General features: G+C 42.6%; 1 protein-coding gene, 1 long non-coding RNA gene and 1 pseudogene across 2 annotated transcripts; all 3 read left to right on the top strand.

The window, feature by feature from the left end:
- Positions 1 to 5,102: 5,102 nt before the first annotated feature.
- Positions 5,103 to 7,981, top strand: LOC114582136 (olfactory receptor 6B1-like). The gene has a single exon (XM_028702930.2). The coding sequence runs from the start codon at positions 5,103 to 5,105 to the stop codon at positions 6,090 to 6,092; it is 990 nt and encodes a 329-aa protein (XP_028558763.2). The 3' UTR covers positions 6,093 to 7,981.
- Positions 7,982 to 14,529: 6,548 nt separating this feature from the next.
- Positions 14,530 to 15,490, top strand: LOC114582350 (olfactory receptor 6B1-like; annotated as a pseudogene).
- A 7,051-nt stretch (positions 15,491 to 22,541) lies between these two features.
- On the top strand, positions 22,542 to 25,506 carry LOC144325038 (uncharacterized). The gene is made up of 3 exons (XR_013390320.1): positions 22,542 to 22,946; positions 24,614 to 24,664; positions 25,337 to 25,506. It is a non-coding gene; the product is annotated as an uncharacterized LOC144325038 (long non-coding RNA).
- Positions 25,507 to 26,054: the final 548 nt, after the last annotated feature.

The raw sequence follows: 26,054 nt of genomic DNA, 5'->3' as shown, positions 1-26,054 counted from the left end.
GTTTCAGGCATCGCAAATTGTGGACAAGGTGGACTGTTTCAAGAAGTGGCAGAGAGATATTTCAAGATTTGTCTGGCAGGGCAAGAAGCCTAGAATAAAATTTAAAATATTAACAGATGCAAAGGAAAGAGGTGGATTTGCCCTGCCAGACTTTAAACTTTATTATGAATCAGCAGCTTTTTGCTGGTTGAAAGAATGGCTACTTCTCGAAAACACAGACATTTTGGATTTGGAAGGTTTTAACAATGTATTTGGATGGCATGCATATTTGTGGTATGATAAGGTCAAGGCGCATAAAGGATTTAAAAACCATATTGTTAGAAAAGCATTGTTTAACGTTTGGATAAGATATAAGGATTTATTGGAAAATAAAACCCCAAGGTGGCTGTCACCGATGGAAGCGAAAGCTCAGAAAAAGCTCAATATGGAGGTTAAATGGCCGAAATATTGGGAAATTTTGGAACAAGTTGGAGATAGACTAAAACTGCAGAGTTTTGAGAAACTAAAGAACAAAGTGCGAGACTGGCTTCATTATTATTATTATTATTATTATTATTATTATTATTATTATTATTAACGAAATGCTTCTAGAAACACTTTTGCATATGTAATTTGTGACTTTTAATTTAAATGAAGGTGGCAATATAATTACAGAAACAAATGCAATTGAATTTTTTTTTTTAAAAAAGAATGTCCGCATATTAGCATAGAATCATAGAGTTGGAAGGGACCACAAGCGTCAGATACTCCAATCCCTTGCAATGCAGGAATCTTATGCCCAGCCTGGGGCTTGAACTCATGACCTGAGATTGAGAGTTTCAAGCCGTACCAGCTGAGCTATATGACACTTAGAAGGGTGGAAGGATTTTTAAAAAGTAGTAGCATTGTACCCTTATAAAACAGATGCAAAATACACTCAGTGCTCCATAAAATTCTATGCAGAATGGCTGCATTTGCTCATTCGACTCCATAGCAGAGATATTCACATATTTAGCAGTCTTTTGTAGAGAGATGTTGATGGACACAGTTTCACTTTCAGATGGCTCTTTCCATGCAATAGCTGAAATCAGCTTTGAGTATTGCATTTGAATTATCAAGTTCCCTGCATATATTTCATTAGATATTGATTCAATTGACTGCTGGGACAGCAAAACTGAAGAGAATGAACTGTAGGAAGAAGGAGAGGGTTAATACAACCACTGTCGCAGAAATTTAACCCCCTGGGGTTTCAGGCTCTGACTGAAAGGCAGACATTTTGTTATGTTTTGGAAGCCTGCATGGCTATAGAGCCTAGAAACCATTAGCATGTGGAATCCTTGGGCAGCTTCCAGTGTCCCCATCATTTAAAACAATAAATCTTAACTAAAAGCTGGAGGGTTTGATTAATTAATTCAAAGTGTTGGTGCTGACCTTTAAAGCCCTAAACGGCCTTTGTCCAATATACCTGAAGGAGCATCTCCACCTCCATCATTCTACCCGGACACTGAGGCCCAGCACCGAGGGCCTTCTGGCGGCTCCCTCAGTGCGAGAAGCCAAGTTACAGGGAACCGGGCAGAGGGCCTTCTTGGTAGTGGTGCCCGCCCTGTGGAACGCCCTCCCACCAGATGTCAAAGAGAACAACAACTACCAGACTTTTAGAAGATATCTGAAGGCAGCCCTGTTTAGAGAAGCTTTTAATGTTTGATGGACTACTGCATTTTATTATTTTGTTGGAAGCTGCCCAGAGTGGCTGAGGTAACCCAGCCAGATAGGCGGGGTATAAATAAATTATTATTATTATTATTGTTTTTGTTTTTGTTTTTGTTGTTATTATTATTATTCTGCCATCATCATCTCCATCTTGTTACAAGCAGTTCAAGTAATTAACTGATGAATGAGCCAGGGTCATGACCCTCAAAGTATGTGTGAGGGAATAAGGTGTGGAAGGGGCATGAAACTATGTACCTCAAGCACATTGTCAACATCCCCATTCCTGCTGATTCTACCTTGGCCACCCCATGTTGAACAGGAAATTCTGAAGGGAGATTCTTCAAGCATTTGGGTGAACACACTAAGAGCAGCAAAGAGCACTATCTGCACAGGGTTCTCTTCAGAGGATTGTATGAATACTACTACTACTACTAAATTTTATTATTTATACCCTGCCCTCCCCGGCCAAGGCTTGGCTCATGGTGGCTAACACCAAATATATAATACATTAATAACACAAAATCAAACAATTGATTAAAATACAGCTCAAAATCACAGTAAAATCAGAATAAAATTAAGTGGCCAACCCACGAATCACAGCCATGAAGGTAAGAATATTAAATATTTGCCAGGCCCAGTCACCTGTGCTGGTCCCATATGGGCCAATGGAAAGAGCCAAGAGGGCCACTTACATACAGGGTTTCATGGAAAGAAGGGGGTCAGACTGGGCCCGAAAATCTTGCAGGCCCTGCGGAAAGATGTCAAATCCCCTTTCAACTCAATGCATGGAGATTGTGGTGGACTCACTGCGGACATTGCTGGCATGCACAGTCCTGTGAACCCACGACAGTTTATTCCCCCATATGCCAGGCCAAGATCAGATCCCAGTTTGCTTGCCTGAATACCCCAAGCTTCTCAGAGCCTAGAGAACCCGGGGGCAAATGAGATCCCAAGTACCTGAAGACATACTTCACTAGATTCCAGTTACTGCCTTGGAAGGATGCTTCTAAGGCGTCCCATATCAGCAATGCTAGAAGATTCCCTGTCTAAGTTAGAGTGGAAGGCTGAATTGACTCAACCCTAGAGAGCAGAAATGCCTGGAAATTCAGGCTCATGTGGCCACTTTGTAACAAGTGCATGCCCCAAAGCCCAAAGAATCTCCATGACTTCTAATTGAAGACCTCCTTGCAAGTCAAAGAATCAATAGCAGAATTAAGTGCTTGTAGCTACTACTGAGTATGGTCTGAGAAATCAGTTTATATAAGCCCTCAATTCAGATGTCATAGCTGCTGGAAAAGTGTAGGTATTTTAGTTTCCATAAGCGGGTAGCCTGATCTTCCCTATCTCTTGGCAGATCTCCTGTTTGCCAGAAGCTCTGTTTGCCAGGAAATAAACTTAATTTTGGACAGCTTTATTGTGCTTTGACCTTGGCTTCACCTAGATACTTTTTTTTGGACTCAGCTTCTTCCGGACAGGTGATTTGAATCCCAGCCTATGGTTGACCTTGTTGTATGGAATTGCTCCAATGAATGTTCAATAACTGATATTTAAACTTGTTGGAACAGGGCACTCTGTGTTCTTTTGGGGGCTGCACATTGCTGTAGTAGTTAGTACGGTGGCCAGATGATATTACAATAATTCCAAGAAAGGAGGTGCTCAATGAAGGTAGTCTCTCAAGAGAGCTGATGGGACTGGCCCTGCTTTCTATCTCTCCCTTTGTGTTAGCTATATTATTTTAAGGGTTTTTTTCTGCCACATTTCCTGTAATTTTTTGTGGAGGAAGTGTTCATTTTTGTAATTTGATGTCTAACTGCCTGCAATGCAAGAATCTTTCACCCAATGTGGGGCTTGAACCCACGGCTCTGAGATTAAGAGTTTTAGGCTCTACTGACTGAGCTAACCCTTCTCAATAGTTTGTACACTATCTTTCTCATTAAGGTTTGCATGTAATTAATGCTGGATAAACAAAAGATATTCAGATATGGAGTGGGTTATAGAATCAAAGAGGCTGACCAAGCCGAGCACCTGCTCAGTTAAAGAATTCACTTGTCCAGCATTCCCAGAAAATGCTGCAATCTTTCAAATTGACATTTTCTCTTTGGGGAATTTCATGTGTGTTTACCATAATGCTTATTTCCATTCTACAGAGTGGAGGAGGGAGGGTGGTGGAGGGCATAAATTCATCCCACTGAAAGGTCCCCTTTGCCCTTTTGTTATGTGAAATCAGCATCGGCTTGGAACTCCCTGTGGCTGAATTGCCCAGAGAACTTACATTGTGTTAGAGAAAATATAAAACATTGCATGATGTAATCAAACTAAATAGACCGGAATGCTGTGCACAAACCTGTATTGTAGTCAGATGTTTTGTTTGAGGAAATGGAGAAGTACCATAGAATCTATATCCAGCTATTCTGATATTTTGAAAGCAGAGGTCAAGGCAGTGATTGGGAGAGCATGTTTCAAGGTAAAAAGGTCTCTGCAAATGAATGCAAAAGATGGGAGTAGTTTCAGGTGTGTGTGTGTGTCTGTCATAATCAGATGGAGTGTTGACCTCTCTCAGGACCTGCTGCACATTTTGTATTGATTTCGTAGCACAATGATGGGTCTAGCAGGAGTGATGGTGAGGAGATATTTTATGGAAATGGTTAGATAAATATGTTCTGTGGGTCCTCATTCACTATGAGGCAAGGGATATAGGGCTGCATCCAACTGCGTTCTACTCAGAGTATGCTCATTGTAATTAAGGATCTGACTTACTCATGGCCTTATGTTTGTGTATCAACATAACCAGTCTCTCATACATATATGTGGTTCTCTATGGCTCTTAAGATTTTAGATTCAGATCATTTATATCTGGGAATAGACAGGGGGAGGGGAGGAGGAATTATTTCCAGTAAGATGATATGAATTAGTAATATCAACCCAAATGATGTTTTCAGGAGCTCTTCACAGTCCTTTGGCTAAAATAAAATTGAGATTATATAGGGTGTTGGCCTTCTAATGTCATCAGATGTAAGTGCTAGAAAGAAGTGAATTCAGCAACACAAAATATATTCTGAGTGATAGAATATATTTTCTGCCAGTGGCAGTTTATGTTTCCCAACTCTTCTGACATATGCTTTGATTTTGTTCAACATCGTCATTCATTTTACGTTATCTTAGTCTCCATATTTTAAAAAAGGAATTATTAATCCAAGCTACAGAGATAGAATATTTATAATAATTTGATTAGTTTTCATAGCTACATCACTAAGAAGTTATACACCATGTGACTTATCTAGAGGGTGTTGGTAGATAGATAGATAGATAGATAGATAGATAGATAGATAGATTCTATTTATGGAGTTAAGCAGATGGCACTCACAAAATGTTTATATCTGTGCTTTCTGTTCCAGCACTTATTTAGTCTCAGAATGGAACAATTTGTGACAAAAAAGGAAAGGGATAATGAAACAGTGGTCACAGAATTTATCCTCCTAGGATTCAAGACGCTTCCTGAACTGCAGACTCCACTCTTTGTTATATTTTTAGCAATCTACATGGTAACAGTTGCTGGAAACATTCTTATAGCCACAGCAGTCCTCGCTGACCATCATCTTCACAAGCCCATGTACTTCTTCCTGGGGAACCTGTCTATTTTAGAGATCTGCTACACCTCAACAACCCTTCCAAAACTTTTGGCTAGCTTGTTGAGTGACTATTATGGGATTTCTTTTAGCGGGTGTTTTCTCCAGTTCTATTTCTTTGGCTGTTTTGCTTGCACTGAGTGTTACCTCTTATCTGTGATGTCATATGACAGGTATGTAGCCATATGCAAACCATTACATTATGTAACCCTCATGAACAGAAGACTATGTGTTCAGTTATCAGTTGCTCCTTGGATTATTGGGGCTGTACTTACTGCAATTACGGCATTCTGTGTATCACATCTGAATTTCTGTGGCCCCAATGAAATCGACCATTTCTTTTGTGATTATACTCCATTGTTAATGCTCTCCTGTGGTGAAACCAAGCAGGCAGAAATCTTGATGACAGTGGTGGGATTCGCAGGGATCATGCCACCATTGATACTGACCTTGACCTCCTATGCTTGCATTATCAACACCATTTTGAAAATCCCTTCAAACAGTGGCAGGAAGAAAGCTTTTTCTACCTGCTCCTCTCATCTTATTGTGGTCACCATTTTCTATGGTACCCTTATCATAGTGTACATGTTACCAAACACCGACACACTGAGGGGTCTGAACAAAATCTTTTCTCTTTGCTACACCATCCTGACTCCCATGTTCAATCCCTTCATCTACAGCCTGAGGAACAGAGACTTCAAGCAAGCGCTTACAAAAGCCTTCAGAAAATTTGTGTCGGAGAGAACAATGGAAGGAAACCAAATGCAGCAAAACTAAATGCTTCTGTAACTGAGGAGACAAACTGAAAACAATAGAAGCACTTTGGAGTAAGTGATTTGTGACTTGCAATTTCAAAAATCCACCAGTGAAATTAGTGAAACTAACAACACTGATTGCTTTTTAAAAAGATGCAGAGCATATACATGTATAATGTCACTCAGAAGAGGGGAGACATTTCCAAAACCTAGTATTCCACCCTTTGTAATCTATTGGGACTACAGAACTGAATAAAATGAACCATAGGAGGGAGAAATGGGGTTAATCCAACAACTGTGACAGAAATTTAACCTCCTTGGGTTTAAGGTTCCGCCTGAAATGCAGGGTTTAGATTTTGTTGTGATTCTGGAAGCCTGCATACCTAACAATGGCAAGGCACCATTAACACCGTTGAATTCCTCATGCCAGACAGGTCCCACAACTTTTGACTGGGGCTGCAGATTATATCTCCCCAACCAGCCATGAACTGGCATTGAATTATCTTACAATGACCCATCATATTGTTGCATTGGGGGGGAAATGCACCATTAAAGGGTGCCCTAACTAGAGATGTATCAGTCTGTTTTCATCCTGTGTCAGTTTTGCATGTGCTCATTCATAAATCTGATCCAGCATGCCATTTATTTGTTTGTTTTCAAATCCATATACTATTTATCGCTGGCATTCAAGAATTTGTCAAATGGCCATTCTTGAAAAGATAGTTCAGAAATCGGGTCCTCCCTTAAAGAGGGCACGTATTGTGGTGAGACCTGGAAAACCGACACCCTGTGTTGTGGGTGGGTACGGTTGGTCAGCCACAACATCCGATTGGTAGGTCCCTCATAGCTGGGTGCAATCTGGCCAATGGGACGCAGTCCAAACGGTTTGAGGGACCTATTTATACCCATGCACGTGACCAAGAGCTTCCTCTTTTGGCATGTGCATTCGGAACACCCACCCACCTCTCCCTGCTTTTAGGGCTTTGCGCTTGACCTTGCTATGCCGTCATGTGTTGTCTGTCTTCGGGACAGGGGCATGGCAGGAAATTTCCCCACTTGGCTGATTGGCTGTTGCCATTTGGGTTTCGCCTGCAGCGTAGCATATCATCACAACTTGTAAGGTTGTGGATAGGCTCTGGTTCAGGTGATAGGGATGGGAGAACGCTCTCACCATCCCTATGTGAAGGATATTCCGTTAAAGGAATCCAAGGACTTGATGGTTTGGTCAAACCCTGAGAGGGGGTTGTGCCCGTGCCTGAGTCCAGGGGGACATTTGGGTGGCAGAGTTAGCCCGTTCCCAGCTTTCTGTTTATCTAGGTGTTCCCTCTTGGCTGACCTATGCTGGAACTCTGGGTCAGTGATGCCTGCATGGCAGGGAGCTAGTCGAACCAGAGCTTATGCAACCAGTCACTTTCTGTAATCAATAAAGTTGTGGACTAAATTCTGCTAAAAACCAAAACCAACATTTGAGTAAAGTGTAAATTTATTTAGGAGGGAGGTTTCTGGGTCTGAACACGCAAACTAAAATATCTAAAAGGCAGAGCTTGAAGGACTCCCCATCCCTATTTTGTGTCTTGATTTTATTTCTTATAAAAAAAAATGAGGAACATGGTCACTCAGTGCCATCATTGTATGCAAATGTCTGGCTCATTTAAGACTAATAAAATATTTATTATTAATAATGATGGATCTAACAGGTGAAGTATATATTTATTTTTTATAAACCTTTATTATTTGTAAAGGGGATCCTTGTATGAATTAATACTTGATTATCTCTTTGGAACCGCAATACATCTTTTTACTTTTGTCGTTCCAGGCTCTAATGCTTTATGGTTTAAATTTCTTATTCTTTACTTGTTGTTATGTTTGCAATTTTTTTGTTCACAGATGAATAAAATATTTTAAAAGCTAGAAGGAAAAGAATCCTCTGTACAGCAAAGGGCACTGACTTTACAGGGTTCCCAGTTGCAGTGAATACTCTCTTTCAGATCCTTTGCCTCTATGAGTGAAGACTGGGGTGGAGCCAATGAGGACATAGCTGGCAAATGCAGTCCTGTGACACCACCACAATTTATTCGCCCATCTCTATGGGAAGATTGGCATGAAAATTCATTTGCCTAAATTATTGCAGCATATAATCCCACTCTTCAGGGTCTTCTGTTCAAAACATTTTTTATTATTTTAGATCAGGAATGCCAACCTGATGAAAAAAATTGGGGGAGGCAGGTAACCCCTGCCCTGCATAATCAATCACATGATACAGTCATGCTCACCATTTGAATGGCAATGGCCATCAACTTGGGAGGGGCTGCCCCTCATATATTTTATGGGGTGTGTGTGAAGGCCCCTCAGCCCCTTGGAGTTGGCTCCTATGTTTGAGATAAAGTACTCAACAGAGGAGATGCTGCTATTTGGCGCAACCTTAGACTTGCAGCAAATGGGGTGTGTGTGAGAGGGGAATTCATGGGGTTGGAGACTTAATGTGTGCACCCTTAGCCTCAGAGGAATTTCAGGTGTCGACCTGATATCTGAGAACTCATACAATAGATAAACTCACCCACCCAGCTTCATTCCCCATCCCTAGCAGAGTGCCTTCTCAAGAAGAAGAAGAAGAGGAGTTTGGATTTGATATCCTGCTTTATCACTACCCAAAGGAGTCTCAAAGCAGCTAACATTCTCCTCCCCCCCCCCCCCGAACAAACACTCTGTTAGGTGAGTGGGGCTGAAAGACTTCAAAGAAGTGTGACTAGCCCAAGGTCACCCAGCAGCTGCATGTGGAGGAGAGGAGACACAAACCCGGTTCACCAGATTATGAGTCTACTGCTCTTAACCACTACACCACACTGGCTCTCGCCAGTAGATAATAGATGGCACACTAGTTTTCCCATTAAGATTTAAAGGTAAAGGTACCCCTGCCCGTACGGGCCAGTCTTGACAGACTCTAGGGTTGTGCGCCCATCTCACTCAAGAGGCCAGGGGCCAGCGCTGTCCGGAGACACTTCCGGGTCACGTGGCCAGCGTGACATCGCTGCTCTGGTGAGCCAGAGCCACACACGGAAACGCCGTTTACCTTCCCGCTAGTAAGCGGTCCCTATTTATCTACTTGCACCCGGGGGTGCTTTTGAACTGCTAGGTTGGCAGGCGCTGGGACCGAGCAACGGGAGCGCACCCCACCGCGGGGATTCGAACCGCCGACCTTTCGATCGGCAAGCCCTAGGCGCTGAGGCTTTTACCCACAGCGCCACCCGCTGTCCCCATTAAGATTTACATGTACTTTAATTAAGATTTACATGTACTTTAATTAGTGTTGGATAAAAAAAAAGAGAGATACTCTGAGATGCGGGGGGTCATGGAATGAGAGAGTTGTAGGAGACCTTTTCACCTGCCAGTCCAAGTGATGGCTCAGTGAAGGAAATTCAGAGCTACAAAATTATGGGCTGATTCAGGAAACATATACATCACTATTGTGATTGTTGTTGTCCAAAGGAGGGTACAGCTCTTCCGGGGGGGGGGGAGTGTGTGATTCCATGGAAGGGCATCAAAGAACTCATACAACAGATAGACTCCCAGCTCCATTCCACACTCCCTTGCAGAGCAACTTCTCCAGAGATGTCACACTAGATTTCTCTTTAGGATTTAGACATAATCAGTATTGGATTCTGAAAGGTGCATTTTGTGGATTGTGAGTGCAGCAGAAATAATTTAGACAGGTACCAGTGTTGGGTGGAAATCAGGCCAGATTTCTGAGGAGGAATCACAGCTCATTAGAAATCTCCTCCTGAGACTCCATTGACAAACATCATTAGGTGGTGATTAATGATAACCATTAGCTATCATATTATCTCTGAGGAACAGAGATAACAGGGATTAACTTCCAGTGCTGTGGAAGGGCTGCTCTCTCACTTTGGGACTGAGAAACCTTCAAGGAAGCTGTTTGGGTGAGTGACTGGGAAGAGGAAGAACTGCAATCTTGTCCAAACCCCACTTAATAGCCCTAGGAGGGTCAGTCCTTGGGCAAAGATTGACTAAACCTCCCTTTCTTCAACTGCTTCTGAAACTGCTATAAATTATGACAGAGGTTTTCTGTCTGCTGGTTAAATGGCTCATCTGAAATAAGTCCTGACTGCTGGACTTAAGAGGAGATGACACTAGAGGGCTGAAAAGAAAATAGAACAAAAAGCATTATTTAAATATACGTACCTACGAAAGTTTCTTAACAGTTAACAGGAGCTCTGAGTTGTTTTGATTTTATTTCACTTTATTTTTGATCCTCCACCCCACTGGTGAATCTGCTGATTGTAATGTGAAACTACATGGCCATGCTGCTGTGGGAGAAGAATGCTAGGAATGTACTTTTGATAAGCAAGGACTGTGTGGATCTCGAAGAAAGCACTCAGTATGGTGAAAATACTGAAAAACATCCCACTGACTGCAGAGATGCATAAAATGGTGAATAAAAATGTACTGGACCAGCTGAGGCTGGAGAAGTTACAGAGTACCTGGGAAAAAATACTGATGGAGGATTTCCAGAACTGGAGAATGGAATGGTAAAGCAATAGATAATTATAATTATAGATTTCATTATAATGAAATCGAGAGGACCTCCACAATGTTTCCTGGAGAAGTGAAACAACCCAATGGTGGAGTTATGATGTTGGAGAAGGGGAAGGAAACCATGGATGGAGACACTAAGAAATATGCTGAGCTGGCAGAAATAGAGTTGAGAAAGACAGGACTCTGAGTATATTTTGGATTGAGCAAGTCAGAGCTTGTTATTATGGAGGTCCCATTATGAATTCTGATTGTGCTGTGCCTGCTGGCAAAATGCCTCATCAAAGGCAATAGCTACAGCACCCCCCAGCCAGTACCTGAGCCTTGGGGAAAGCACCCATGTGGTTGCTGAGGTGCCAGTAGTCTCGTTTGGAGTAGGCCACCTGGAAAACGCTCTGGAATGCCTGATAACCCCGCACCCAGTTTTCAGAGGATCTCCTGACATGCTTCTTGAGGCTATGTCATCAAGAGAACCTGCCTTTGTCTCATAACACCATGACCCCCCCCCCCGAAGCCGCAACCTTAGAAGAGTGAAAGCATGCACAAAGTTGCTATCAAGGGTACACTTATGCACCTTGCAGGAAAGATGCAAGCTAGGGAGGTCACAGGCATCTTCCACATGTTGTTTTTTTAAAAAAATATATAAACAATTTTTATTAAAGATTTTCCTTGTTTACAAAAGCACATGCATTGTCTCTTTCTTCATGTTGTTTTTTTCCCATCCAACTCTGTCAGGCCTGCAGTATGTCTGCAATCTCCCTGGTAGATGCAGTGCTTCATGTGTCACACATAATTGGGCATATATATTTTTTCTTGCCCATGATGCTTATTTCCATTCTATAGAAGGAAGGGAGGGAGGGAAGTGTGAGAAATTAATACATTCCATTGAAAGGTCCCCTTTGTCCTTTTTATTTTCTGAAAGGAACTTTCACCAGAGACTTGACTTTGGCAGAACTGCCCAGAAAATTTACATCTTCACAGAGTAAAAATAAATAACTGCAAGATATAGTCAGAGAAAGTAGGTTGGAATACTGTGTACAGACCTTTATTGCAGTCACACATTTTGTTTGAGGAAAGAAATGGAAAAGTACCAAAGGATCTATATCCAGCTGTCCTGATACTTTGAAAGAAGAGGTCAAAGCACCGATGGGGAGCACATCTTTGAAGGTACAAAGGTTTGTGTGTGAGAGGTTGAAAGAGAGGGTGATTTCTAGGGATATTACAAAAGCTGTTTGATAGTGGAGCGGATTCCTCGGAAGGTGGTAGACTCTCCTTCATTGGAGGTTTTTAAGCAAAGATTAGATGACCATGTATCATGGATGCTTTTGTTGAGATTCCTGCATTGCAGGGGGTTGGACTAGATGACATTCAGGGTCCCTTCCAATTCTACTATTTGATGGAGTGTTGACCTCTCTCAGTAGCTGCTGCAAATATTCTGCTATTTTATAGCACAGGGGTTAGGAGCTCCTTTATGGTACTGGTTAAACATTGCAAAATATGGGTACTCGTTCATTATAAGGCAAGGGACAAATGGTTGTGTTCAACTTAGTTTTACTCAGAGTATACCCATTTTAATTAAGTACCTAAATTGCTTAAACATAGTCATAGCTATTATTTTCAATGTGTCAACTCTGAGTAGAAGTATCATCACATGAGAGCCAACTCATAGGTACAAAGGGGGTCTTTGCCCCCCAAGAGAATATTTAAGAGGGCTGGGCCCCCCAGTGTTGATGGGTGTTGCTATTCAAATGGTGTGCATGCACTGCATCATGTGATTGATTATGCTAGGCAGGGCTTACCTGCCCCCCCCCCCAAATATTTTATTCAAGTTGGCACCCCTGTATCATTGGATATAACTCGGGATTGTAGATTTTCCAAGATTCAGTCTACAGGTGAAAATTTTCAAGTGACAGAGCAGAGACAGTCCCCACCCCCAACCCACCTGAGGAGCTCAAGAGCTACTGACAATTAGACTGGACTGGACTGCTCAGTAGTCTGAAGCAATGTGATATTAGTATTCCCATGATGTATTCTTTTTTTAGGTGTTCAAGGCTGTGTTCTGTAATACATAAGCATTTTCTCTCCTTTTTTATTTGGTTTTGTGCTTGAACTAGTCTCATAAAACTTGTGGCAGCAGCTGATATTTCCTGATGTTTATCTAAGCCTTACTTTGTTGTTTACATATTATAGCACATTTCTACTGTGTAATATGCCACTTGGTCTAAAATCCCTACACAGCATACCTGAATGAACTCCCACTGATTCGTGGAAGCAATGGGAGGTAAAGTCTTGGAAAGATACCAACGGTCAGAGATGATACCAAGAAGTTTAATCTGTCAAACTTTCATTTCATTTTTCAGGAGTCAGAGTTTGTAAACATATCAGAATTGTACAAATCTTATGTTGCAGCTCCGAAGGTCAAAACTTTCTGCCAAGCACTAGGAACTATATTTGTAGTGTGCACTTCGGATTTGATGCAGAGCTCTTACGAAAAATGGTTTATCTCCACTGCCTTACATGCATGTATTTACATAAGCAAATGCTACCAGGTATGTTCATATTTGACAAATCTCTGTCTCTGTCTCCATATGCATTTCCTCATAGACACTTTCTTTTTTTTAAAAAAAAATTAGCAACCATTGACTAATTTGTGGTCTGTCCTCATTTTGTAAACTTCTTCATATGGCACAACAGCCCTAATAATAGGAAACAGTGACAGATAAATCTGTCTCTCCACACCCCCTGTGTGTGTGTGTTTCTTTGTGTGTGTTAAGGTTGTAGGAATTAAGCCAATTTCACTGGTATAACAAGAGCAAATAAAGAAATAATATAGAGGGCATTGCTAAGTTGCCTTTTCACTAAAATCGAATGAAGATTATATAGAGTGTTGACCTTCTGACGTCATCAGGCATAAAAGCTAGAAATAAATGAACTGCAACAGCAGGAAATGTGTTCAGAGTGATGTTGCCAATTTCTGTTTATGTTCCCCACTTCTGCTCACATACATTTTGATTATGTTCAACAACACGACCATTTTTATCGGTCTATCTGGTATCTTATATTATTATCATTATTTTGACCCAACATAGAGAAGCAAAATATTTATAATAATGGCTCAGTTCAGCTCTCATAACTTCATCAGAGAGAATTGTTACACAATGTGATTTATCTAAACACTGTGGGTAGATATATATACAGTGGTACCTCGGGTTACATACGCTCAGGTTACAGACGCTTCAGGTTACAGACTCTGCTAACCCAGAAATAGTACCTTGGGTTAAGAACTTTGCTTCAGGATGAGAACAGAAATCGTGCTCCGGCGGCGCGGCGGCAGCAGGAAGCCCATTAGCAAAAGTGGTACCTCAGGTTAAAAACAGTTTCAAGTTAAGAACGGACCTCCAAAACGAATTAAGTTTTTAACCTGAGGTACCACTGTATATAGGGACACGAGTGGCGCTGTGGGTAAAACCTCAGCGCCTAGGACTTGCCGATCGCATGGTCAGCGGTTCGAATCCCTGCGGCGGGGTGCGCTCCTGCTGCTCGGTCCCAGCGCCTGCCAACCTAGCAGTTTGAAAGCACCCCTGGGTGCAAGTAGATAAATAGGGAACGCTTACTAGCGGGAAGGTAAACGGCGTTTCCGTGTGCGGCTCTGGCTCGCCAGAGTAGCTTCGTCACGCTGGCCACGTGGCCTGGAAGTGTCTGCGGACAGCGCTGGCTCCCGGCCTCTAGAGTGAGATGAGCGCACAACCCTAGAGTCTGTCAAGACTGGCCCGTACGGGCAGGGGTACCTTTACCTTTACATTTTTACCACTGTATATAGTATTAAATATGTGGATTAGCAGATGGCACTCACATCATGTTTACATTTGTGATTTCTGTTTTAGAAAATATATTGACTCTAGATAGAATAACTCATGGCAAAAAGACAAAAGTATAATCAAACTGCAGTGACAGAATTTATCCTCCAGGACTTCAAGTTCTCTTCCTGAATGGCAGACTCTCCTCTTTGTTGAATTTGTAGCTATCTACCTCGTGACAGTTGCTGGAAACCTCCTTATAGCTGCAGCTGTCCTAGCCAATCACCATCTTCACAAGCCCATGTACTTTTTCCTGGGGAACTTGTCTGTTTTAGAGACATGCTACACCTCAACAATCCTCCCTAGGCTTTTGGCTAGCTTGATTAGTGGCTATCATGGGATTTCTTTTAGCGGGTGTTTTCTGCAGTCCTTTTTCTTTGGTTCCTGTGCTTGTGCTGAGTGTTTTCTCTTATCAGTGATGTCTTATGACAGGTATGTAGCAATATGTAAACCACTGCATTATGTAACCATCATGAAGAGTAGGTTATGCATTCTCCTATCCTTTGCTCCTTGGATACTTAGAGCTGTGCTTGCTGCATTTACAGCATTCCATGCATCTCAGTTGAATTTCTGTGGCCCCAATGTAATTGACTATTAGTTTTGTGATTATGAGCCATTGTTAATGCTCTCCGGTAGCGAAACCCGACAGGCAGAAATGCTGATGTCAGTCTTGGGATCGGCATGCACCATGCCACCAATGATGCTGACCTTCGCTTCCTATGTTTGCATCATCAGCACCATTTTGAAAATCCCTTCAAACAGTGGCAAGAAGAAAGCATTTTCTACCTGCTCCTCTCATCTTATTGTGGTTACCATTTTCTATGGTACCATTATCATAGTGTACATATTACCAAAGACTGACACACTGAAGGATCTGTACAAAGTCTTCTCTGTTTTCTACACTATCCTGACTCCCATGTTCAATCCCTTCATCTACAGCCTGAGGAACAGAGAGTTTAAAGACATTTTTAGAAAAGTCTTCAGCAAACTTGTACCTATGAGAAGAATTTGAAGAATCTAAGTGCAGTAGACTGCATCTGGGTTGTGCTGTATTAGAGAGAATTCCTCTTCCCTAGATTTCTTTTGGTAAGGATTTTTGTTGCATCCTTTGGGAATAAGCACAAGCATTTTAAACTGTCAGTAGCAACATATTTCACATGGGTGTGAGCTACACATGTAGAACAAAATCAAACGCACAACAGACAACAGATAATCTACCATTTTGAATGCTAATTAATAAGAAGTGACAGAAACAGCCCCATTGTTCAGACAGAAACAGCCCCATTGTTCTTCTCATGTCCTGTGGTACACAGATTAGTAGTTTATTTGCCTGTGCCTCCATCATTTCCAAAAGTAAGAGAAGTGTACGGATGTTATTGTTGATTGTTTCGACAATGTGGAAGTGGCCAGGCTGTGGCACCACTGACAGTAATGCAATAAACCACATCCTATACACCGTCAAGTACAACACAGTTGTGGTTAGTGCAGGATACTACATATGAAGTAACCAACATGTGAACTACCGTATTTCACCAGAAGTAAAGGAGCTGCAATCCTGCATTTACATACATACATACATACATACATACATACATGCATGCATACATACATACATACACTCACTCTTGAAGTCAAGATTGTAGCAGGAAAGCACCACTCTTTCATGGCTTCTTGCCCCCAGGCACTAAATCCTAAGCCCTTCTAATACTGTACCTTTCGTGGCAAAGTTTTCAGTGGGAAGGATGGAAAGTGCTCAGATTGTGTGTCTATAAAAATGTGATGGTTAATACTGAACTTGTATGTTTTTGCTTCTTTGCCTGATGTACCAGATATTGCCTCCTGATTATTATAGATAAAATGCCAGGTAGAATTTTTTTCACAATAAACAATATTCGCTTTCATATTCACTCCCCTCCAATTCCATTTCCCCCCATCAAGAGCCATACAACACTTGCCTATGACATAATTGCAGATTGCTTGCTTCCCATTCACTTTGCTTGACCCACTTGCAAATATATTATTATATTATCCATTATTACTTTGTTGCAATTTAATATATGACCTGCTGTTCAGGATACAGATACTTCCAAGCCAGTGAACAAGGGAACCTAAAACTGCATTTTTAAAGCAAACCAAGCAGCAAACAATATTAACACATTTAAAAGTTATCAGGATCCTTCCTACAGAAATGGAATATGAGAAAGCTAGGGCTTTTTCCAGATACTACCCCCTCCTACCAGACCTTTCATTCTCCCATGGAAGCCTTCTAACAGCACAGCTGATACAGAATCTAGGGTAGAACAGGGGTGGGGGCAGGTGGAACAGGCCCTGAGGTGGTCTTCATTTGACATCCCCTCTCCTGGAATCCTTCCCCTGCACAGTTGATAGTAGATATTTCATCCCACTTTCCCTTGCCATGCTTTCGGATAAGGAAACCAACTTACCTTTATCCGCTGTTGTTCAGTTAGATGCACCCATCAATGTGTCCTCAATACAGTATAGACGGGAAAATAGCCATCTGATTACAGCAACCGTGTTACAATCCTATTGTTGCACACTACCCCTATCTCTGAGCGGTACGAGATTCCAGGGGTTGCAGGAACTTACCCAGGATCAGTGCTTCCTTTTGTAACAAGGAACAGTGAAGACTGGTGTTTTTATGATATATGGTATATGATATGGTATATGATATAGGATATGATATATACATACATATATATAACCTGAGCCTATGATAGAGGGGCTCCCAGCATTAGCACCCCAAGAAGTTCTTGCTTTTCCCATAGCCACAGCTTTGGATTCCAGCAGAAATCAGACATGACTCCATCTCTCAGCTGCCCAGGCTGCTTCTAATTTCTAGCTTCTAGCTCTCACACCTCAACTCTGGTGTTTTGTCTTTCTAGCTACCAGAGAATCGAGGGAGAGGGTATACCCACTTGGCCTATGGCACAGAGTCACTTCCTTTGTTACCTTAACAAACCATACTTAGGGGCCATTACCAATATCAGCTATTGAATCTTTGTTGGGTCCAGGAATTTGAAGGAATTTGAGAGCTTGCAGGGCAGCAGCTGAAGAAGGAGCAAAAGAGTTTTCTTGTGTGTGTGTTTCTCTGTGGCTGATTAGCTGCTCTCCCTGTGCAAAGGTCAGAGGGGGCAGGGTTTCTGTTGAGTCAGGTGATTAGCTGTGGGAGGAGCTTATCAGAGCTTGCAGGGCAGCAGCTGAAGAAGGAGCAAAAGAGTTTTCTTGTGTGTGTGTTTCTCTGTGGCTGATTAGCTGCTCTCCCTGTGCAAAGGTCAGAGGGGGCAGGGTTTCTGTTGAGTCAGGTGATTGGCTGTGGGAGGAGCTTATCAGAGCTTGCAGGGCAGCAGCTGAAGCAGGAGCAAAAGTGTTTTCTTGTGTGTGTGTTTGTGGCTGATTAGCTGCTCTCCCTGTGCAAAGGTCAGAGGGGGCAGGGTTTCTGTTGAGTCAGGTGATTAGCTGTGGGAGGAGCTTATCAGAGCTTGCAGGGCAGCAGCTGAAGGAGGAGCAAAAGTGTTTTCTTGTGTGTGTGTTTGTGGCTGATTAGCTGCTCTCCCTGTGCAAAGGTCAGAGGGGGCAGGGTTTCTGTTGAGTCAGGTGATTAGCTGTGGGAGGAGTTTGAGCCATCTTTTAGATTTAGGGGAGCTAGTCTCAAACGTTTGTTGGGGGAGACCTAGGTATTTTTTTTGGGGGGGGTATTTGTCCTGTCTTCATGCTTTTTAAGATGGAGGACCACTGTAGCCACCCCCAACGACACGTTTTCAAGATGGAGGGTGAGGGAACAGCTGCAGTCGCCTTCGGTTCCTGCGCAATGTTTGCCATCTTGCCAAAGGTTGCAGGCAGCTTTACCTGCAGCAATTGTATGTTGATTGCCCTCTTAGAAGACGAAGTCCAGCAACTGGAGGAACGTGTAGCTACGCTCCAAAGAATTAGAGAGCTGGAGCTCTTCTTGGAAGCAACAGAGAACACCGTCTCCACCAAGGAGGAGACAGGGGACACCCCTGAGAAGGAGGCTAGTTCACCAACACAGGTGCCAGATATATGGAGAAACGTGACTCAAAGAAGTAGGAGGCCCAGGGTTCACTCTGATTGTTTAGAAATACACAATCGCTTTGAAGTCCTCTCCCCTAGCATGGAAGACGAAGAACAGACTCCATTTGAGGATCTCTCCCTCATTACAGTCGATCAGGTATATGAAGACGAGCAGCAAAGTCAGTCCTCAGGGAATGTGCAGGCGACCTTGGAACGGACAGCTCATGGAAGAACCCCGACCAAACCTAAGAGGAGGCGTGTAGTGGTGATAGGGAATTCCCTACCGAGGGGAACAGAAGCAGTGATCTGTGGGCCTGACAAGATGTCTCGGGAGGTGTGCTGTCTCCCCGGGGCTAAGATCCAAGATGTAACTGAACGACTGCAAGGAATCATAAAACCCACTGACAAATACCCCTTCCCCTGGTTCATGTGGGAACCAATGACACTGCAAGCAATAGCCTCCAGAAGATCAAAAGAGAATACGAGGCTCTGGGCAGGAAATTGAAGCAATTAAATGCACAAATTGTCATCTCATCTGTCCTCCCAGTTGAACGACGTGGCCCAGGGAGAGAGGGGAAAATAGTGGAAGTGAACAGCTGGCTTCGCAAATGGTGTAAACAGGAACGGTTTGGATTCTTAGATCACGGACTGCAGTTTCTTGAAGATGGACTTCTGGCAAGCAATGGGCTGCACCTCACAGCGGTTGGGAGGAATGTTTTTGCCAAAAATCTCAGAAACCTCATCAGGAGGGCTTTAAACTGACTAATGTGGGGGAGAGAGACAGTGCTCCTGAAGGTAGGAGTCTATCAATTGATGAAGATGATCATCCAAATGCCATAGACCAAAAGGAGCAAACAGCACACAGACCTAGTGGTGGGAGGAAAAAAATCCTTAAATAAGAGACACGGGGGAATGATTAATGGACTTCAATGTCTGTACACTAATGCGCAAAGCATGGGAAATAAACAAGATGAGCTTGAGCTCTTGGTACAGCAAACTAAATATGACATAATAGGCATCACTGAAACCTGGTGGGATAAGTCCCACGATTGGAATGTAATAATGGAGGGATACAATCTATTTCAGAGAAACAGACCAGACAAGAAAGGAGGAGGAGTGGCGTTATATGTCAGGGATGTGTATACCTGTGAAGAGATCCAAGATTTAGAACCTCAAAGCCAAAGTGAGAGCATTTGGGTCAAAATTAAGGGAGAGAAGAATAACAGAGACCTCATTGTGGGAGTTTACTATAGATCCCCAAGCCAAACGGAGGACATAGATGATGCCTTCCTGGAACAGATGGCCAAGCATGCAAAAGGAAGGGAGATAGTAGTAATGGGGGACTTCAATTACCCGGATATTTGTTGGATGTCAAACTCAGCCAAGAGCATAAGGTCAAACAGATTCTTCACTGGCCTTGCAGACAACTTCATTGTCCAGAAAGTGGGAGAAGCAACAAGAGGAACAGCCATTTTAGATCTGGTCCTAACCAATGTTGATGACCTGGTTAGTGGGGTAGAAGTGGAAGGATCATTAGGCGCGAGTGATCATGCTCTTCTGAAGTTTACTATACAGCGGAAAGGAGCAGCCAAGCATACTAGGACTCAATTTCTTGACTTTAAGAAAGCCGACTTCATAAAACTTAGGGAAGTGCTGGGTGAGATCCCATGGACAGTAATACTAAAAGGAAAGGGAGTTCATGATGGCTGGGAGTTTGTTAAGAGGGAGATAGTAAAAGCACAACTTCAGGCAATACCAATGAGACAGAAACATGGAAGGTGCCTAAAGAAGCCAGGGTGGCTATCTAAAGAACTTTTAACTGAGTTAAGATTAAAAAAGGATGTGTACAAAAAATGGAAAAGGGGGGAAACCACCAAAGAGGAATTCAAACAAATAGCCAGCACATGTAGACACAAAGTCAGAAAAGCTAAAGCACAGAATGAACTCAGGCTTGCTAGAGAGGTTAAAAGCAACAAAAAAGCAACAAAAAAGAGGACCCAAATATTTATCGCCCAGTCAGTCTGACATCAATACCAGGGAAGATTCTGGAGCAGATCATTAAGCAAACAGTCTGTGAGCACCTAGAAAGGAATGCTGTGATCACCAATAGTCAGCATGGATTTCTGAAAAAGAAGTCATGTCAGACTAACCTGATCTCGTTTTTTGACAGAATTACAAGCCTGGTAGATGAAGGGAACGCAGTGTATGTAGCCTACCTTGATTTCAGCAAGGCATTCAACAAGGTGCCCCATGATATTGTAAAAAAGCTGGTAAAATGCGGTCTTGACTATGCTACCACTCAGTGGATTTGTAACTGGCTGACTGACCGAACCCAAAGGGTGCTCATCAGTGGTTCCTCTTCATCCTGGAGAAGAGTGACTAGTGGGGTGCCACAGGGTTCTGTCTTGGGCCCGGTCTTATTCAACATCTTTATCAACGACTTGGATGATGGACTCAAGGGCATCCTGATCAAATTTGCAGATGACACCAAACTGGGGGTGGGGGGTGGCTAACACCCCAGAGGACAGGATCACACTTCAAAACGACCTTGACAGATTAGAGAACTGGGCCAAAACAAACAAGATGAACTTTAACAGGGAGAAATGTAAAGTATTGCACTTGGGCAAAAAAAATGAGAGGCACAAATACAAGATGGGTGACACCTGGCTTGAGAGCAGTACATGTGAAAAGGATCTAGGAGTCTTGGTTGACCACAAACTTGACATGAGCCAACAGTGTGACGCGGCAGCTAAAAAAGCCAATGCAATTCTGGGCTCCATCAATAGGAGTATAGCATCTAGATCAAGGGAAGTAATAGTGCCACTGTATTCTGCTCTGGTCAGACCTCACCTGGAGTACTGTGTCCAGTTCTGGGCACCACAGTTCAAGAAGGACACTGACAAACTGGAACGTGTCCAGAGGAGGGCAACCAAAATGGTCAAAGGCCTGGAAATGATGCCTTATGAGGAACGGCTAAGGGAGCTGGGCATGTTTAGCCTGGAGAAGAGGAGGTTAAGGGCTGATATGATAGCCATGTTCAAATATATAAAAGGATGTCATATAGAGGAGGGAGAAAGGTTGTTTTCTGCTGCTCCAGAGAAGCGGACACGGAGCAATGGATCCAAACTACAAGAAAGAAGATTCCACCTAAACATTAGGAAGAACTTCCTGACAGTAAGAGCTGTTTGACAGTGGAATTTGCTGCCAAGGAGTGTGGTGGAGTCTCCTTCTTTGGAGGTCTTTAAGCAGAGGCTTGACGACCATATGTCAGGAGTGCTCTGATGGTGTTTCCTGCTTGGCAGGGGGTTGGACTCGATGGCCCTTGTGGTCTATTCCAACTCTATGATTCTATGATTCTAAGGTACTCAGGCATATAGCCTCCCCACCTCCCCCCCAATTCACAACACTGTGTATACTTACTAGAAAGTAAGTCCTATTGAAGTTGCTGTGATTTACTTTTCGAATAAAGTTGCACAGTGTTTTATAGTTAACTCATTATCCATATGAGTTTTTGTTTATTAATACTTCAGTTAACTTTTTCAATCTGAAAGAAAGAAAATCAATCGTTTGAAAGAAAAATGATTTATTTCTTTTAGATAATGCACACATATACTGTAAAAGTGTTGAAACAAGTCCTCTACCTAATTGCAAACACTGAGTACCTTTAATTGATTGGAGGGAGAGTAAAGGTCAAAATGTAAAGGACCCCTGGACGGTTAAGTCCAGTCAAATTCGACTATGTGGTGTGGTGCTCATCTCCGCTTTTAGGGTGAGGGAGCCAAGAGAGTGGAGAGTAATATTTTTTAAAAAGATGGGGAGCTTACTGTTGGTAGCGGTGGTGTTTTCTCCTGGCAGTTGCCCATTTGTGTCTGCCATACTCCCCCCCCCCTCCAGGCATTGGGATAACATGACATCAACACTGGAATAGCATGCAGTAGCATCATTCTGATGGGCTTCTGGGGAGAAATGGTGACTGCTAGTTTATATGTATACATGCAATGCACAAAGAACAAGATACAACCCTGATATACACACACCTTAAAGATATAACTTCAAGGTCAAACTCTATAATCCCCAACTAATTCCCAGAGATAAAAAAGGACAAATAAGAAACTGCAGTTACCTGAAAAGACAGTTACCAGGAAAAAAAGGGGGCTGCCCCTTGTAAATAAGTGCTGATGGAAGAGATGCATGAATACGCACATAGCTCGTCACTCTTCAGAAACTATTGCAAAACTTCTTACCTTATATGTAAAGAAACTGCTGCCACTGGAGACATGAAATGACTCAGGTCCTCTGTGCAATCACATATCTTCCTTGTTCCACAACACCTATCCAGGCCGAGTGGAGAATCTTTGCACTGAACCCCAGGTGAACACCGTGGTCCATCCAACTCTCCATCTCCAAAGGACAGAAATGTAAGTACAGCTCTTTCTGATTGCTGTCTTTCCTCGTGAATAGATTCAAGAGGAAATAGATTTCCTCGTGAATAGATTATACACAATGATATCGGAGGGTTTTTTTAAAATTATTATTCTCTTATAATAAGAGAGCAGCCACCACCACAGAGATGGCAAGCGTGCTGTTAGACTCACACACAAATTCATCCTGCATGCTTGTGTGTTTGTTATTATATCCCACCACCAATCTGTAAGGTTGTAAATACAGAGAGCTAATCCCATGGACATCACCCAATGAGTTTTTAAAGATTATGGGTGAGCAACAGTGAGGGAGAGGACTATTGCCTTCATGCTTTGCTTGTGAGCTTCCAAGACACACCTGGATGACAACTGTGGGAAGAAGGATTGACTTGATACAAGAGGTCTTTTCTCACACTCTTTGTCAAATTAAGTTCTTTCAGTTTCCAGTTTTTCCAATGTTAAATTTAGTTCACCACATTTCCACAGCAAATTATGATGATTTTTAATTAAAAACCCCCTCATGAAAATGCTTTAGCATTTAAGTGTGAATTTATTCTAATAAGCACATTTTTGTCTGCTGTTTTGACTAAAGTGTACATTTTTGCAAGATTCTCCTAATAAAATACTGAGGCTGAGAAATGTGGTTGCTTTCATAGCTGCAACATCATTTTATTTCTACACAATCATCCCAAAGGTTTTAGGGCTGGGGTGATATGGGTGGGTGACTACTGCTTCTCCTTTTTCCAGATCCTTACCCTTCCCCATTTCCAGCCTCATGTCCTTTTCCCTCCCTCCCACTTCTTGTGACCAGCTGCTTCTCAGCCATTTGAGTAGAAGTGGAAGATGGGTCACCAGCAAGAGACATTTTAACAGTTTGTTTCCATCAAATTTTTATCTCCAACTACCAGCTAAGCCATACACCCGTCCTCCTGCTTCTAGTCCCCATGTTTTCTTGCAGCAATTTTTCAGCTTGCTAATATATGAAAGAAGGACCCATTCACATGCTCAACTCAATCCCAATTGTGCACAAATTAGTTCACTTTTTTTTTTTAGGCAGGAGGAGGAGAGAAGCTTTAAATTAACAGTTCTTTAGTGGTTGCAGAGCCCAGAAGGACATTTACCTCCCTTTTCACTTTCCAAGCTTTGGCAATGGCTAAAAAGCAGCTGACTTGAATCCCCTTCTCTATCTTCCATTTTCCTTTTATATAAATAATAATTTGTTTGCAATAGTCATTTCAACTCTTGATTAGTTTAGCGTAAATCAGAAGATCAGAGCAAAAGCCTTCAGAAGCAGCCCCTTGTTCGAAATTTACATGATGACTAACTAAGGTAAAACAAAGGGAAGTAAGAGCTGCCAAAAGAAAATCAGGGCAAAACCACCACCACCACCCCTGTCCTAATGATAAGCGTGCATCACCTAGTCATTTTGGAAGTTTCCATGGAGCAAAAATGTCTGCAGTTAAAGGGGGAAAGGTATGGGACAACAATGGGAGGAGGAAGATGTCGTGTGGACTCCTCTAAATTAATGAAGAAACAAGTCAGTGCAAATCCATGCTCTAACTTCCATGAAAACAAATGAGTATGAATGTTCAATAAATTGGTCATCTGAAAACATCCTATAAGACAAATGCTGAAGACTTTGTGAAATTGTTTCTTTGTCACAGAAAACACTGAAATCTGTGGGTTACCCAATAAACAAAGCAGGAAGAGAAATGGTAAGAAATCTATCCATTATGGAACATTCTCCTCTCCCTCTTGTTTTCCAAATCAGTTGAATTGTTAGAGACCTTAAAAAACATGAAATCATATTTTATGTGAAACAAGGAAATACAAAGCAAGTGAGCAAAACCTGGGTAGCGGATCAAGAAAGGGGAGAGAAAAGCAACAACCAATGCTATATTACAACAGCAAATTCATTAGCAGGATGTCATTCCTGAAGAAATCAACATGGCACTGTCAATGCACAAGAAGGATTGGTGAAACTAAGTATATTGGGGGGGGGATGGGACCTGAAGCCACATTCCTTTTGAAATAACTTTCTGGGGGCCACATGACAGTGGTAGGTAGGGCCAGAGACAAAATATCAACACATTTCAATTTGTGCCTTTGTACAGTGGCTCGTTTCTGCACACAATCCCTCTCCGTCCTCCAGGCAAGCGAGAGGCCTTATCAGAGTTAATGACACAGTCCAGCAAGGCAATAACCACCTGAAGGAGGGCAGTGAAGGGTGTGTCTGAAGAGCAAGGGTGGCTAAGGAGTGGGGTGTAGTTTGGGGTCAAGTGAGAGGCCTGGGGAGCCACATTGAGGCCTCAGGATCTGATGTCCCACACCCCGTTTTTGAAACATTATACACTCACATTTTCTTTCTGTTTCTTCCTTTATTAAAGGAAAACGAGGCTATTAATGGAGAAAGCTTGTCTCTCAAACAAAGGTAAGGCAAAACAGTTCAAATTCATTGCAGGTGCTGAAGGTCAGCCAGTGTTGACATATTGTCTGGTTTGGGCCCAACGGTTGCAGTTTACCTTGCAGTGAAGAGCTGCAAGAAAAGGTCTGCTTGGGAAGCAGAGAAAGCTGGGTGGATTATAGCCTCCCTCCCTTGTAGCTCATAGCACTTCTGCTTGGCTGCCACCACTCCTGGTGATCCCACTGAGGATGGGTGCTGATACTGGGGAACCCACAGGATGTCAGGGGCACGATCAGATGGCAGGAATGCTCCTCTAAACTGGCTCTACTTATGCATGTCATCGGTCAGAGAGTACTCCCTCTGCGCATTGAGCTGTATGCATGGTTTGTGTATGTGGGGATTTTTTCTGGCTCTTCAGTAGACCTGCATATATTTGGGTTGGAGCCTCCTGCTTTCATTATGCATGCACTAACGTGTAACAGTGGATGGTGCATGGCTAATACAATGTGGGTCCTATCAAGCAAAACACAGCTCACCAGTCAGTGATGGGAACATAGCAAGTTGCCTCCTACTGAATCAAACCATTTGTCCATCTAGCTTAGTGCAGTGCCAGATAGGCAGAGCATTTAGGGGCCCCCATGACAACAGATCAAAATAATATTGATTTGATCTTGAAATTGGTTTATTAAAATTGTTGCTTG

This window comes from Podarcis muralis, chromosome 13, assembly GCF_964188315.1.
Source record: "Podarcis muralis chromosome 13, rPodMur119.hap1.1, whole genome shotgun sequence".
In the NCBI taxonomy this organism is placed as follows: domain Eukaryota; kingdom Metazoa; phylum Chordata; class Lepidosauria; order Squamata; family Lacertidae; genus Podarcis; species Podarcis muralis.
Note: the sequence above shows the minus strand (reverse complement) of the source record. Positions and strands in the feature narration are given on the sequence as shown.

Bases quoted from the DNA above. Each gene is read 5' to 3' on its own strand.
- LOC114582136 (XM_028702930.2), top strand. From the start codon at position 5,103: ATGGAACAATTTGTGACAAAAAAGGAAAGGGATAATGAAACAGTGGTC.